The sequence below is a fragment of the Lepeophtheirus salmonis genome, chromosome 2, assembly GCF_016086655.4.
Source record: "Lepeophtheirus salmonis chromosome 2, UVic_Lsal_1.4, whole genome shotgun sequence".
NCBI classification, from domain to species: domain Eukaryota; kingdom Metazoa; phylum Arthropoda; class Copepoda; order Siphonostomatoida; family Caligidae; genus Lepeophtheirus; species Lepeophtheirus salmonis.
The window spans coordinates 7,608,229-7,625,330 of record NC_052132.2 but is presented as its reverse complement, the minus strand read 5'-3'; the positions used below and the strand labels follow the sequence as shown (position 1 = coordinate 7,625,330).

At 29.8% G+C, this 17,102-nt stretch overlaps 1 protein-coding gene across 1 annotated transcript in view; it reads left to right on the top strand.

Moving 5' to 3' along the window:
* LOC121132523 (nephrin) overlaps nucleotides 1–17,102 on the top strand; it is a 245,875-nt gene that overhangs the window by 201,621 nt on the left and 27,152 nt on the right. Inside the window, exon 6 of the mRNA XM_040727942.2 lies at nucleotides 6,902–7,105. Within this exon, the coding sequence (XP_040583876.2) occupies nucleotides 6,902–7,105 (204 nt within the window). The remainder of the gene's footprint in view (nucleotides 1–6,901; nucleotides 7,106–17,102) is intronic.

Here is a 17,102-nt window from a genome sequence, read left to right as displayed (position 1 = left end):
TGCTTGAAGACTAAAAGTGATACATAATTTCAAAAATTACAACTTCGAAATATTCCTTTTAACTTTTATGACATTGTATTCTAATATAATTTTCTTCATCGTTTGAAGTATGAAATATAATGTTCATATTTAAATTAACTTAAAGATCCTACAATTATTTTTAAGGTTTTAGTATAATATTAAACATGACTAATGATAAATTCATTGACAATATTTATTTAGTATCAAAAACTTTATAACTCACAATATTTTTTTAATAACGTTTATAATATTGTCTTTGTATCATAAAAAATATTCTGCCATTCATTTTAAGAGAATTTTTATAAGTCCCGTATAAAATAATATCATTATTTTTTGAATGAGTGATGAAATCATATTAATTTTTGATGACTTTAAAGTTTTATACCTTCTCATATATAAGAAATGATTTAAAAAATAAGGCATTTACATATGTTGTCCGTCAACACAGAAACAAACTGAGATGTTTTTCTCAAAATACATAAAAATAAAATGCAACATTACTACCTCTTAAATTAAATAAACTTTAATATTAATATTTTTATTGATAATGACAATGAAAAAAAGAAGTCGTTATAATCAAGATATTTTTATTAAATATTTTGCGAATCAAAAATAAATCACAATTTTTAATGAAAATCAATAAATTTAAAATATAGTCAAAAAGTTAATAATGCACTTTTCTTTTCACAATTTTCTTTAAAATACGAAAAAAACTTTATCATATAACCTTTGCAATAAGTTAATATTTACATTGCATTTGAAATATACTTTTTATATAACTCAATGAAGGGGTTTTTACTTTCAGAAAAGTATTTCTAGGTGTCAAAAATTTAAGAAATAAACAACTTACTTTATTTTCTTACTTATACTGCAAACATTAAAATCCTTTTTGATTTTTTTTAATCATTTAAAATGAAAAATTTTACCTTTAAATCCTAATTCAAATTCTTTCCCAGGGTTGAAAAGCACCCCGAGTGAACAAATCATTTAATGACAATTTAATAAAATATGATTTCCATTATACGTAGATTGATAAACAATCATTTTTTTTAAATTGTTATTTTTGATGAAAATGTAAGAATTTGTATAAAATTTAATAAATTATTATTATTTTTTTATCCGATGGCCTGAAGTTGGTTTATTATCTTCAAAATAAAAACAACATAACTACCTCCTGAAACAAATAAGTAAACATTTTAAATTGTTAATATTTGTATAAATATTTAAAACAAATGAAGTGCTAAAATGCCGAAATAAAGTCTTTATATTTTAAAATTACTGTATGATTTAAAATAGACCGTTCATGGTGAATAAAGCTTCAATCCAGAGCTTTTTGTCTCTTGTCAGTAGATAATAGTATATTTATTGTAAGCACAGCTTTCCATATAATAATATTATGTCTCGTTAAGTCTGACGATGGAAATGGAAAATCAGAGGGCTTAGAATGTTTTTTTAAAATCAACTTTACACATTTGTTGATACCCCATTTCTTCTTGAATTTTTTTATCGTGGAGGTATGCGGCTGTTGACCCTCTCTTCCAATTACAATTTAGTGAATAAAATTGTATTGCGTTCACAGTGGAACAATTTGATTTTCAACTTTTGTGTGGTTAATAATAGTAGACTCAATAGTTCCTTTTATTTTCGGAAATTCCCACAAAATAAACTGGAGAGATTTAGATTGCCAGAAAGGACACTATACCTAAATCATCTTTTGGCAGAGTTTAAATAATTATTCTGCAATGATTCAACAATAATCATGACATTACAGTTTCTGATTCTCTTTTCATTTACAAACATTTTGAAAAACCACAACCGGGTCTATAACTCTTCATATCTCTGAAAGTCAAGATAAAAACAAATCCGAAATTGCACAGCTGATAAAAGAGGCTTAACGTAAATAATTTCTTTATTTTTACAATCACATCAGATTAATTGTAGAACAAGTTTTATTTTGTATCAATAGACAAACTAATTAAATAGGAGTAAATGTACCATATTTTCTTTGAATCAATGAATAAAGCACCTTTATCCAAATATTTGTTTTTCTTTCCCCGTTCCATAAACATACAAAGTTAAGATATATATTACATTATCATGTTTCATAGTGGTGTTTTATTATTATTTTATTAATACCTCAGGATAAAAAATGAGTTTCTTCCTACCTATTGTGTCTTAAAAATACCAACATAGACTATACATTAATCAATAGAGGGCTTAATCAATAACGGGAATAAACACGAACCCCTACTTTTTATCATTACTTTGAGTTGGTTAGAAATTAATTAATTTTTCGTTCCTTCTTGTCTTTTCAAACTATAAATTATCGTTTCTCAACAGATACGTCTTCACACATATCATGCCTTTCTGCCCACAAACGTATACATACAAAGTGAACATAAAATAACAAACCCACAAGGTGTACCAAATGTACCGCTCCATTTTTTGTTTTATATTTATACGGGGTGTGGAAGCTATCTTTTCCGTGAAAAGGGTTTTTTTTAAATGCAATTTTTCTCCGAATCGTTATCAGATTAAAAATGAAAACACTTGAAAAGCACAAACAGTATTTATTACAATACTACAGCAACGTCAAAAGATATTTCCAGATTTTTAGATAAAAGTATATAAGTTGAGAAGATTGTTAATTAATTGTTTTAATATTGACAACACTTCTTTTTTTAATGATATTTATTTTTTTCAATTTTTTTTTCATTTTTCAATAAAAAATAGATGATAATTTAAGAAAATAAATTTTTGAATTTTGTAAGGATATTCGATGACATATAGTAATAAAAGGGGTAATAAAAAAGTGTATTAAAAGATCAATTTCCATCTGATCCTTCACTCCTATTCCGTTTAAAATCAAAGAAATTAATTTAAAAACAAAGCAATACAAATATTTTTTTGAAGATAATTTCCTTATTTTAAAAATGTTGTAAAATACTTTGAATCATTTCTGCTTGTGTTTAGAAAATATCAAAAGAAGAAAACAAAATATAGGAAAAAATCGTCAATCTTCAAAACTTTCAGGGATTGAGTGACCTCTAAATTTATTTCAAAAATTTTTGGTCATCATTTTTTTGCCCAAATACATATTTTTAATCTATGAGAGCTCAACATTTCCAAAAAAAAAAAAGTTGCAAATGGATGGGTCTAGTGTAAAGAGTGTAGTAAAATAATTGTTTTTTTTCTACAATTATATTATTTTAACACGCTATGATGTCTTAATTTCCCTTTAAATTATATTTAATTGCTACTTTTTAAAGAGACAGTTATACTTTACAAAAAATAAGACTTGTTTTTGGAATTTTTTTGAAAAAATAAAAAATTTAAAATAAATTATAATTTAAAATTTTATTTAAATATTAAATATATTGAAAAAAAGTTTCAAGTATTCCATTACTTGGAGAAAAAAATTCAAAATTCATAGGTATTCTCGAAAAAATAAATTTTTACCTTTACTTTTGCATAATTTTTTTTCATCCTCATAAAAAAAGTATAGTACAAAGTAGACATTTCTTAATTTGTGGGGTGACTACAGCCCCCCTCCCTTGTCCACCACTGCTCTAGAAAATGGACACTCCTCTGAGGATTGTCATACACTTTCTCCTGTACATAAACCTAGGTAGTATTGTCCAACGGGTTCGTGTATGAAGAGGTGAGTGGCCACACGTTGAGGTCCCAAAAGTTGGTATAGTTGTATCTCAGGAAGGCCTGGGCCTTAGCGGTCAGATGACACGGTGCTCTGTCTTGAGAGAAAAATACTTTTCCCCAAACTTTTATCTGGCCGAGGTAGCACTTTACTATCCAGAAGTTCGATGTAGACATCTGAATTGAGCTGCTCCATCTTCTGCAGAACAATGGAGGGTATATGACACAACGCCCAAGACCAGGGTTTCGGCAGGATTTTTTGTTCTGAAGATATGTCTTACTAAAGCTGAGACATTGTCTGGATTTTCGGTTGTGATGTAATGGCTATACTGCTTATTCACAGTGGCATCAACGAAAAAAAAAAAAACTAATAAGAAAAGAGCACAACATTGCCCGAATTTTTTTGCCCTTGAGAAAATTAATAACCTTGCTGGCTTGTTTAAATAGTCTCAGCTGGTTCTGTTCAGATATATATGTCTCATTTTTCTCCTCTGTGATTTTACACCAATGATATTCCGGATTGAAAATAATCAAATGTGAACTACTAGATAAGATCAATCCTGTAGTTTATATTCAAAATGATAGGCATTAACATAATTTAATTTTGTAGGTTGCTACTGCCTTTAGCTTAATTTTATAAAATATTATTTCTAACCAATTTTTAGGAATATTTATTATGGACAGGAAACGCACATTCCCCACAACTCCAACAAATGATAGTGACTGCCTGTATTTACTACAAAATTTTAGAATCTCGCTTTTAAAATGAAAGCCTGTTCACCATGTTTCCAATTCTAGAGTCACAGATTAAAAAAAGAAAAGGGTTTTTATATTGTCGTAGCCCTTAGTATTAGAAATCATAATATCACCAATTAAAATATTATATACTTTTTGTAAAGTATAGGCAATATAAAAAAAGCTATAACATTTATATATGTTATGACAGAAACATGTTTTTGACAACAAGTGACCTAAATTAGGCACTATTTATTTTCCATTATAGAAAATATGATTATACGTTTGCAGGTATGTTACTCGAAAATGAATGAAAATAATCTAAAATATCCATTACAAATAAGATTAATAATGTTTAATGTGCGTAGTCTCTAGGATTTATTTGTCGGATGATCAAAAATATTTTCTTCGCTTGTCATACAGCATATAACATATAATTGACAAAATCTCTCAAATACCATGAAACTATATCCTTGTATATCTAGAAACTGATACCAATCATTTTTACCGTAAAAAGATATTAATTATTTCAACAATTTGTGTAATGGATATCTTACAGTAGATACAAGGAAAGCAAAGTGTAAATGGTGGTATTTTGCTATTGTTAAACAAATGCGATTCGATAGTGTTGTAAAATATATGATCATGGCTGGGCGCTCAAATTTTGTAGCTCCAATTTGAACAGTGTGTCTTATTTTGTAAGATTGTCACATAATATAACCTTCAGGTACATAAAAAAAGTCTTAAATGCAGATGGTAACTATGACAATTTGAAGAATCTTTTTTTGAAGAAAGCAGCTTCGCTGTTATGGCTAGTGTTGAGTAATTTTTCGCTCATCGCGGTGTTAACTTCTCCCTCTGAAGTAATTCATTTCATCGTGCAAAATCATATAACATAGAGCTGATATTAACAAGGGTCTTAATTTAGTAGACCCATCTTTTCGTTACAGACATTTCAACTCCTGGCATGGCATTTTATTAGATTAGGTGAGAGTAGCTATGAGAGGAATGGAATAAACAAAATGTCTACTTTATATCTAGTGAGAACATTGCAGGAATAATTCCGATGTCAATCCTTAATTCTATACTAAGTTCAACAAGGATTTATACGTATGACTTTCCACGAGTTCGAATCTCCGTCCTCCATGAGCACACGTTCTATGATTACTTTATAAAAAGGTTTTGTCTTTTTTTTAGTGTACCGCCTTGTCATATTTTTGTCAACTCTAGTAATATTTATTATTTCATAATTGGGGCGTGTATATCTATGTATTTAGAGAGTGTGCTTATAAAAGATTACTTTTGTGGTAATTATAGATGCAAGTCTTTGTTAGACTCAAACTAGAATTAAGGATCGATATCGGAGTTATTTTGGCCTATTTCCTTGCTAGATATAGGTAGGTATTTATGTTTATTCTCTTTCTGTTATAGGTTCTATCAGCTGAACTAATAAAAAGTCATGACAGCTACGCTGCTCTCCTTCTAAACTTTTTTGAAATTGCTGTAGTTGGCAAGTTAATTCTAGGTATAGCAGTTGATTATATTTTTTAGAGCTCTACTTATATATAAATGTACTGATGAGTTCTTATGCAATAGTTATATAAAATAAGGTCATAAAAAAATTCAATATAATAACCATTATTGTTATATTTACATCAATACAAATTCCCTTGTAAGAACCACTGGAATAACTTGAAAAAACTATAAGAAATTACATATATGTATTGCCATAAAGGAGGGTTATTGGTATTTATCGTACATATACATTTAATGATTATTTAATGTAACTGCAAAATCTTGCAATATACATTCATATACAGAGTGCAAGAGGTAATTTGTCCACGAAATTTGGTTTAAATCAATCATTTTCTTAGTGGAGAAACAAAATATAATTTGTAGACAAACCAGCTTTTCTTTTCACCTCTAAATTTATACTTTTTGAAGTCAGACAATAACTGAATGCCCAGCAAACAAACAAACAAAGGGGTTACGGATTTTTTATTCTGAGAGAAACTATATCTGGATTCGGGATGGGGATCCATGTAATACATTCATCAATGGCCCAAACTCTGTCATTTTATATAGAAAGTGTTTCATGTGCCATCCTCAGCTGATTTCAACGCTTTGAGATGCAACGTAAGGAGTATTTTGGAGAAAATGGTTGTAATAATACATCTCACCACAATAAGGACGAGTTAATGTCGTGAATAAGGATACAGACACACGACCACCCAGAGGACCTATTCCTGGTTTCCATTTTTAAAATATGCACCTTGAGTGATAATATTCCATATATTGATGAACATATTTTTTTTTTGTATAGGTTTGCAATAAAAAGTCCTTATATATATTCTATACTTTTTTAAAAGTTATTAAATTTCGAAAAAAAAAATGTTGCACGTACAGTATATACATGTTCTAAATAACCTATGTAAAATTTCTTAAAAATCGGTTTCGCTTTATCCTCTAATAAAATATATTTACGCTTTAGGTCGTCCAAGCCCAAGAGTTACGTGGTGGAGGGATCATGCCCTAATTGACGATAAATCTGAGTTGGTACATGAGTCCAAAGTGTCTAATGAGCTTCGACTGTTAAATTTGGGCCGAAGAGATCTACATTCCATCATAACATGCCAAGCCTCGAATAACAATATATCTGTTCCGGTTTCAACCTCTGTCAAATTGGATATGCATTGTAAGTATAGATTTAAATTGGTTTTTTTTTTCTCTTCATTCTTTCAATGTTAAAACGAAAATATATACTTCTTTGTTACATTTTATTCAAACAAATTTCCCACCCTTATTTATGGTTTTTTTGAAATATTGCTTAGCCCTATAATGCATGGCTTTATATCTGAATCCCTCCCCCAAATCCAAAAAATAAGACTTATTTAAATGGGTGTTAAATCAGTCCTAAATGTGGATCTTAAATCGGTCCACTACCACGCCAATTCCAGACAAACTTCTCTTTCTGTTACCGGTCCTTGAAGTTGGTCTCAATTTTGAAATTTCCCTTTAGCAGGCATTTTTTTACTAATATTTCTGTAAAGTATTTAAATCAGTTTATCAATTTGATTACTAGAGTAAAACTATATTTTTAAGGAAGGCCTAATTAAAAATTAAATTAGGATTGATTAAATGATAGAAAATTAATATATAATAATATCATGTTATCAAAGATTGTTCTATGGGTCGGCTTTCGTGTCCGATTTGGGCGAGTTCTCATTATTTATCTTGGTTCCCAACGTTCAAATTTTCGTACAATACATCCTTAGTTATTGTAAAAAATAAAGTTGAATGTGGTTGTTACTTGTGCTGTTTATTGATCTGAAAATCTTACTCCCCGTTGACACCATTATGATTTCCTAAAAAACTTCTTTCTGGAATGGTCCTAAAAAAATATTCAGTCCATGCCTATACCCATAATGTCATGTGTATTTCAAAACTTTGAAAATTGATCCATTAAATTCAGATGAAGTTGAATCTGTTACATAAATTAATTTATTGAAGCTCAATAATCAACACAGAGAGAATTCTTTGACAGAGATATGACTATTTTATATTAAACAAAAAATAAGGACCTTAAAATCTCAAGCACTTTTATTACTTTATGCTAGAATGTATCTTTGCACACTTTTTTGAACAGGGGATTATAAGGTTTAGAGGTAGAAAAAAGAGAGAATAAAAAAAAGGTTTTTTCATAATAATTTTACAGATGAGTGAATGATAGTTCAACTTGAACTCTACTCTAAACCACAAAAATCTCCAATAAAAAAAAAAAAAAGAGTTCAGAGTTAATTTTCATATCTTAATGTCCCGGGTAACGCGGGTTAAACCTACTCTATCTCCTTTTTTAAAAAAGGGTGGAAAAATACATACCAATAACAGTACGCAGCAAGAATAATTCTTAAAATTTTCTTGTCTTTATTTTTTGGTTTATATTATTATTTAATTAATTTTAATTTGTAAAATTCCCTGGACTTCGAGGCATACCTACTCTAGTATATATGAAATTTAATGACAATCTCTAGGTCAAATGGAGTAATTATATGACTATAAGTATGTAATGTTTACTTATACTTAATGCGTGCAACTCCATCTTACTAATAAAGAAACATTTACAAAAAATTGAATTCAAAAAATCATCCTTATACGAAATAATTATAGGGAAACGGTAGACATATCGACAGCTCATAAAAATATACATAATAAACCTTTATGTTAGTAGTAGAATACTACTTCCATAAATAAAGAATACCCTTAGAATACCCTAAGTAGAATACCCTTTCATTTTATTTTATTATAATAGTATAAAAATATATAATCAATAGTAAATTATATTTCAGTTTAAAACAAAGTATGTAAAAAAAAACACAAAAAAAAAATATTAAATAGAGGGGAACTTTTATTATTATAACTAACTGTAGAGAATATAGCTACTGTTATTAATTCCACTTGCTTGTTTTGATAAAGAAAAATATAGGGTGTGTTTTTTTTGTTTTGATTTTATATTGAAGATGAATATCTATGTACTCTACGTATACTTAACAAACAGGAGAATGAAAACTTTCCCCTTCAAATATCGTTTTTTTTTTGACAGAAAAAAATAACCAGTAAAAAGTATGACGTTTCATTAGAATAGCAACCTTACAAGACATGAAATAAGTAAACACAAATCCAGTACTTTATCTAGGAAAGATATAGACAGAAATCACTCTGTTCTGGATACTCAAGTCCAGTCCATCCCTAGGACGGGTCATATAAGTCCCTCAGACCGTTTTTAAGACCGTCGTTCCTTTGGACTGTCAACACTAAAACTGATTTAAAAAAAGAAGAAAAAAGTTCAGGGACGTCAACAAGGAGCGAACTTTATCAGTTTTTGTACTGATTTGTGCATAATATCTTAACAAAGTTTCTTGTTATAACCAAAGTTGTGCCTTTATCGGTCTAGCTGTTCCAGTTCTCTAGAACCGGAACTGACAAAGTTGAATTGAGACTGGAATATATTGCTAACTGTCTCGGTTCTTGTGTTTCTGTTTCTACATAGAATATACAAAGAAAATCAATTACCTTTAATCAATAAGGCATTTTTTTATGAATTGCAGCGTTTACAATGATTTTTTTACGTCGCTAGGGAGATAAAGTTGTATCAGGTTTCAGATTGATAAGGGCTTCTTATGGATCTGGATGAGTGGTTTTAGGCACGAGACGGTGTAAATAAAAGAGGAAAGGTGTGAGGTAGTTTATGGATCAGGTCCGCTACTAAGCTTTTCATTACCCAGAGTGAATTTCTGGTATGGCTGCCAGGGATTTGCTGTCAGAACAACAATTTTATTTTCTTCCAAAAATTTTGGTCTAGTTTTTACCTAAAGATTTTTCAGTGTAACCTCACAGCATTGAAACAATTGGTGCACTTTCTCTCCGCTTTCAAATTTCTTAATTCTTGTAAACCAATCCCATATAGGCAAAAAACTATTCGAGCCTTCTTTTGTCGTTTCAAAATCAATTTGGAGTCTCTCACAAGGTGGTGGATTAGACATACCAGCCTATTCCAATTATCGTGAAAGTCGTTTATGATGACTCAAACTATGAGTATTGAATAGATAAATCCCCACTGCCTCAGAGTCGCTCTTCATAACTTCATCACAATCTGGAAACGAGCAATCTATAGCTGTTGGTGCATTATGTATTAATTTGAATATGTTTAGGTCCACCAGCAGATGACTTTTAAAAAAAAAAAACTCAACCCCCGTTTAGATCCTTCTTCCTGTTGTATCTCAAATATGCTCGGTAAGGCTCTGACATAAAGTTATATAATTCTTCTGTATGTAGAACTGAACTGAATTGGACCGAGACAGAAATTTATATCGTTATTTTGATAATTTTTCGACTAAAATTATATAAAAAATAATATATAAATGCCAGTTCATAAATTTCTCATTATGGACAAGTTTGTTTGAGGAAGGGGAAGGGGTATATATTTGAATATGACGTCATCAGCTGGCCAATCTTATCGGACGTAATGACATTATATAACCAGTTTTAAAGCAATCTTATATAGTACAGCTTTAAATGAGTCAATAATTAAACGAATTATAGATACTGTAAAAAAAATCATTATTTTTCCAATAGCTGGCTTTAGTAATGTTTATCTTGGATTCTGTAATAGCGATTGGGTTACGGTTGACGGTGTTCGAAAGATAAGATTTCGTACAAAAGAAAAAGTTTGGCATTGTTGGACTGAGCATTGTTGAGGGGTCGTCGAGGATGGAAACAGAGCAAATAAAAATATATCAAAATTTATACATATATATATATTTAGTACTGGTAAAACGCAAGCCATGTAGCTGAAAATATGAAAAGTGTTGATGGTTCGTATTAATGATAGGACGATTCCAAAAAAAATACTGCTTGGGATGCGATTCTTGTAAAAATTACCAATTCCGATGCCAATTCTTTAATATTTTAAATAATCGTTTAAAATACAATTTTGCTATCGGGCGTGCAGAGTGGATTTTTTAGTGGAGGCTTGGTCTTTGAAACTTTTTAGAAAAAGGATCCGAAAAATTAAATTTTTAGAAAGGAAAAAATTCTAATTTAAAATTTGATATTTAAATTTTTTTCTAAACTAAAACTAATATTCACAAAAAATTAAATTTTTTGAGGAAAAATTTCCAAAATCCATAGTTGTTCACATAAACTTTAAGTAGTTCCAAGTTTAATTTTTTTTAAATTTAATTTTTAACAATAAAAGCTTTTAAAAAAAATCAAATATTAAATTTTTTGGAGAAAAATTTCAAAAATAAAATAGATATTTACAGAAAATTAAATTTTTTGAAAGAAAATTCAAAATTGGGGGGGGGGCATAACTTAAAAAAGTAATAAATAGTTTTAATACTATAAATTAATGAGAATTGCAATCGCAAATTAAACATTATTTTCCCGTTGATTCCAGAACAAACCCCGATTCCAATTAATCGTCCCATCACTAGTTCTAATGATGTATCATCTAATCATGCTCAATTTATGTTATGTTATTTTTATTCTTGGCTTGAATTGCGAAGGAGATAAACATTAGTGGAAAAAATAAAAATGAAAAATTTATACAAAATAATTTAGTTCCTTTTATTACAGGATACACAATCAACATAGACTCAAAATTGTATAATTTAAATTTGTAATATTTTCTTGACTAATTTAACAATATTCTAACCATATTTATCAATTAAATACTGAAATTAATTGTTATGAGCTATAAACATTCATTAAAATTACTTTATTTATTAATATTTACAAGAGCATTTGTTTAAGGGTCTTAACAAGATATAATTAGTAATTAGAAAATTAAAATTTCTTATTTAACAAAAATAATATATGATACATAAATTTTAATTAATTTTGAGTACCAAAAAAAAATTAATTAATTTTGGTAAAGTTGTGTTTGAAATTAATAATAACAACTAAATATACATTAATAGTCAAAAAAAAAAAAAAAAAAAAAACAGTTGGAGGTGAACAAGTTATTTAAACACAGCCTTGACAAATACTTGCAAAATATACGAATGAAAACTATTGTAAAATGACAATTTTACAACAACAAAAAAGTTTGAAAAAATGACCGATAAAAATATATTGTTTATTTAAAAAATTTGACATAGTTTTATAAGACTTCAGGTAGAGTAAATCCCAGTTCACTTATCAGAGTAAGGTTAAAAGGCAATCAAAAACATACTTTACAGGCACTCTATTTTGTAGTAAATATCAAAAGTAGGGAAATAAATGAATGGAATAAAAGCATACATTTAGAACTCAAAATAACCAACATAAATATCTAATTAGTATGTCATTTTGGGTACTTATATTTTTTAAATAATATTTATGGTAAACATACATACGTATAATGTATACTCATTGGTATTTGACTGAGTAGTTTAAAAAAATAGTCCGTTCAAAAACAAATACTAATTGCACCATACATTGGCTCTGAGCTCTGACCCCGATGGAACAAGGATTTAAAACGCATATTTCTGTCTAATACACAAAACAACCAAATTTATTACAAATGACGTTGAATATAACTGTCAAAGTCCCACAATGGATCCCTGCGAATCCTGGACGAATTTTCCATAAGACAACTTTTTATTAAAATGCTCAAAAAATATAAGTAATAAGACAATGAAACTTTTTAAATTATTCTTACCGTATAAACACAGTTAAATCTCCAAGTGTCCTGTTTTAGGACCCGGTGTTACCCGAAAACATCCCCAGCATTCTAGGGTGTTATTGAGGGACTCTTAGTATTTTCTTCAAGTATTGGCGCTAAGTTGCATCCTGTTTTGGGATCCGGTGGTACCCAAAAACAAACTCAACATTCGGGGTACACTTGGGGGGTTGTAAGGAGCTCTTAGTAGCTTCTTAAGTATCGGCAGTACCTAAAAACACACCCAACATTCGAAGTACAAAATAAAAATTCATAAAGTCTATCCCCTGTTTGCTCTTAAATTTTATAGGAAATGTCCTCATACGAATATATTTTATACAAAGTTACCGTACTCTGTCATCCCAAAACTTCACCACAGTTGTCTTTATGGCATTTAGTTTTTACATGGGAGTTGGTACAGGTCTTCTTCCTAACGTTTCCTCAGATGACATAGTCAAAAGGGTTGCGTCTAGTTCTCCAAGCTGTATTCACACCACTTTTGAGTTTTTTTGGCCTCGTGGACGGGACCGGAAGTCTTGCTGAGAAACATAATTCACCTTGAGGTACGTAGATATAGACATAAATTACTTTGATGTGGAGCCTCTATTCCACTACCAGTCTTCCATTGTTACTCTCTTTCTTTTATGAGCACACACACAGTGGTCATGACTTAACATTTAGATGTTTTGTCTTCAAAAAACAAAATCATAATGATATGATTTTTGAAAAATGCAAAACCTGTTCATATTGCCAAATAGAAAAAGCCGATCCCACTTCCTGAGCCAGCTTTATTTATAAGTATATATACCACATACATGTACCCGTCGATCTTGATACCATCTAGAAACAATATTCTTTCTGTCGAATACAACGATGCCGAGCATCATGGTGGAGGATGGGTGTTTGGTGATGTTGTTGCAAGGCACAACTTCCAAACACGAGAGGTGAAGAAACAGTCATTCCTGGTTTAGTCCACCGTCCAGAGCTTCTTGTCATAGAAGATCCGAATTTTGAACTTTTTAGCTGGCCTCTTTTTTTGGAATTGTTAATCTGAAGAATGAATTTTCTTTTCCTTAGTATTTGTCAATATTATTTAATTACCTGAGTACTCAACATCCTTTCCTAAATAGATTCAATTAAGTTCAAAACTTGATTGAACATTTGTGTGTGCTCATCAAAGACGTAGAGTAACCCCGAGAATTTTTTGAAGAGTTATAATTGTAAGTCCTTGTTGCACTAAGACTATAATTGAAGATCGACATGTGAGTAATTCTTGCCAATGGCCCTCTTTATTTTATTTTCCCCCTCCTCCCTTGTCACAGTTGAGTGTAGCTTATCTCCTCAAAAACATTTTTCAAATGGTCAGGGTTAACATGTTGATTTTTGGGGTTTTTTTAACATGCCTATTATGCACTATATATATACATATATAATCTAATAAAACGGCATGGTAGCTAAGCTCATCTCCTCTCAAACATTCTTCAAATTATATGCGTTAAATATATTTCCTTCAATAGTAACGACCCGAGTATCTAAGCTACTCATATTATGATCCATTGAGCTACTAATCGTTTTTTGTTTTTTTTCATTTTCTTCTTTACTAAAATAATAATATATAATCGACCGATTAATCGGCCAAATTGCTTATGGCTGTATTCTTATTCACCTTTTGATATCATTCCTCCGTACATAATAAATATTCAAATAAGACTACAAATTTGTATAGTATTATCTCTATATTATATATTTACATGTTGTCAGACATTATGAAATTTCTGGGATGTCAATCTGTCATCTTTAAAAGAAAGAAAGAAAAACAAACAAAATATGTATGGATACAATATATTATTATCATTCTGGAAAAGGGGTCCAATACTTATATTTGAACATAAAATGGAAACTGCACCTCTCCCTCTCAAGAGGATTGAAAATATGTGTATGTTATACATGAATATATGTATATTTTCTAGATTTTTATTCTGTAGGAAAAAATATACACCATTTTTGTTTCCTTGTTAAGGAGAGATGATGACCTAAATTGTAGACTGTACATAATATGAAAAGGTAAACTAACAATAATAATCATATTTGTTTACTCTCATAACATGAGGGACTTATAATTACAAATATGTCATGGTTTATAATATGTGGGCAGTAAACAGATAAACAAGCTAGAATGGTTTTCTTCCATTTATATTTAAAAAATATTGTTATGAATCCTTTGGCTGTGCCGCAAGCTGAAATGAATGTGGATAAAATTCATTATTAGATTTTATTTGAATGAGGCCATATTGGATCCAATAGAAGTCCCATAAATCAAAAGAAGTTTATAAATTATAGCTAGGCACAATTGCTGGTACTTTTAATAGCATTTGGGCATTTTAAAAGAAAGAAACCAAAATGATAAAACCCTGACAATTTGAATAATGTTTTGGAGGAATGCAGATTAGCTGCCATGCTGTTCCATGAAATAAGCTATAAACAGCTGGCACATGGGGAGATGGAGAAGGAAATAGACAAGGACATAGATTACAATTACTCCGATGTCGATCCTTAATTCTACTCTGAGTCCAACAAGGACTTATAACTTACTGCTGTATTGAGCGCCCACAAATGTTCAATCCACTTTTATATTTATCAATGATAGCTTTTTATGTTGTAGAAAAGGAAGTTGATTCCTCATGTTAAGATAAGAAAATTCACTCTCCAGCTTGACAACACCATAAAAACTGGTAAGCTACAAAAATGCAAACGCTTACTGTGATACATTTCATATGTAAGTTGGAGAAACGCGCTTTATCCTTTATATACCTTTTTTTTTTTGTCATAAATTCTTACTTTTTATCACCCAAGGTTTAAAACTATTCAGTCAAACTTATTATTTTGATCTTAGAGCTAAATCTTTGATTTCTACTCTTTCCCTTATTTCCTTTATATACAACAAATAAATTAGTTAAAAGCACCATTTATCAAAATAATGAGTTTATCTAATAAAAAAGTATCAAATATGTCATTCATCATGAGTTTAATGTAGAGGAAGGAAAATATATATATAAAGAATAGTATTGGGCTTTGGTCTGAAAGTCCTAGATCGGTCTGAGACCCTTGTGATTTTTCGTGGATCCAACTAATTCGGTAGTTTGAAAGAAGTTAATTCAAATAACTGGAGTAGTCTGCATATCGGTTACAAATAAAAGTTCGGTCTTACAAAAGATGGGTCACATTTGAAATATGATGTAGACGAATTCTATATTATGATGGTTGATAACTGGTAAACATTGCCCTCAAAAAGTCATATGAATTTAAATCTGTTGTAAAGATTACGTTGATACAGTTAAACATTAAAATAGATTTGAAAATTAGTTCACCAAATACCAAAAAAACTCAGGCTTATTTTGAGACAGAAAAAAAATGGTCAACCCGTTAAAAACGATATAATTCCCCTCTTAGGTCAGGGATCTCCGTCTCTATTGGTTCAACCTCTGTCAAGAAATGCCATTCCTAGTAGTGACGATGAGTTTTTTACACACCTCAGTATTCAAACTAGATTATACATACAATATTCAATAAATATTTACTTTTTTTAACTTGGCCTTGCTTTTGCGACTGTCCTGTTTACTAAAAAAATCGTATGTAATTTGGGCATATTAAAAAAAAAAGAAACAGAAAATCAAATTTGTAATCCTGACCATTTGAAAATGTTTTGAAGTAGCTGTGGTACCATTAGCTGTGGCAACTGAGGAGTCGAGAAGGAAATAAATAAAGATATTGCAAGAATTACTCGAATGTCGATCCTCAATTCTAATCTGATTCCAGCTTACAATTATAACTCTGGATCAAACCCTCCAGGTTACTCTCTGTCTTTTATGAGCAAAGAGGAATGTTTAATCAGGTTTTGACTATAATTGAATCTATATAGAATGCAAATTCACTACTCAGGAATTAAATAATAATAATAACCGCTAAAGAAACTGAAAATCCATTCTTCAGATTACCAATTCAAAAACAAAACAAAAAAACGGGCTGCTAAAATATGAACACGATCTACATCCCCACTCATAGTGTTCTAGATAATATATTTTTCTTTAGATAGAAAGTACTTCAAAAATCGATATTTGTAGTTTTATTCGTTGGATTTAATTAAAAACTTGGGACACCTCAAATTGTAGGGATACTTTTTATTAGTTTTTTAGACATACCTTATTTTACATCTTAGTACACTTTATACACGAGGCATGGCCCTTTATCTTGCCCACTTAAGTAAGTGGTAGGACATAAGCTCAACGTGCAGTGTATGTATGAAAGAATTGCAAAGTGGATACGATCTCATCAATTGATGCCTCGGCCTATCTAACGAGAGACATCAGCCATGATTGAGGAAAACGAAGCCATTAGCATTTCAAAATTTATGAAATATAAAAAAATAAAAGTATTATTGAACAATCTTTTAATGTAAACTAAGTTTTAGAATCAGCTGTAGTAGCACAAATAC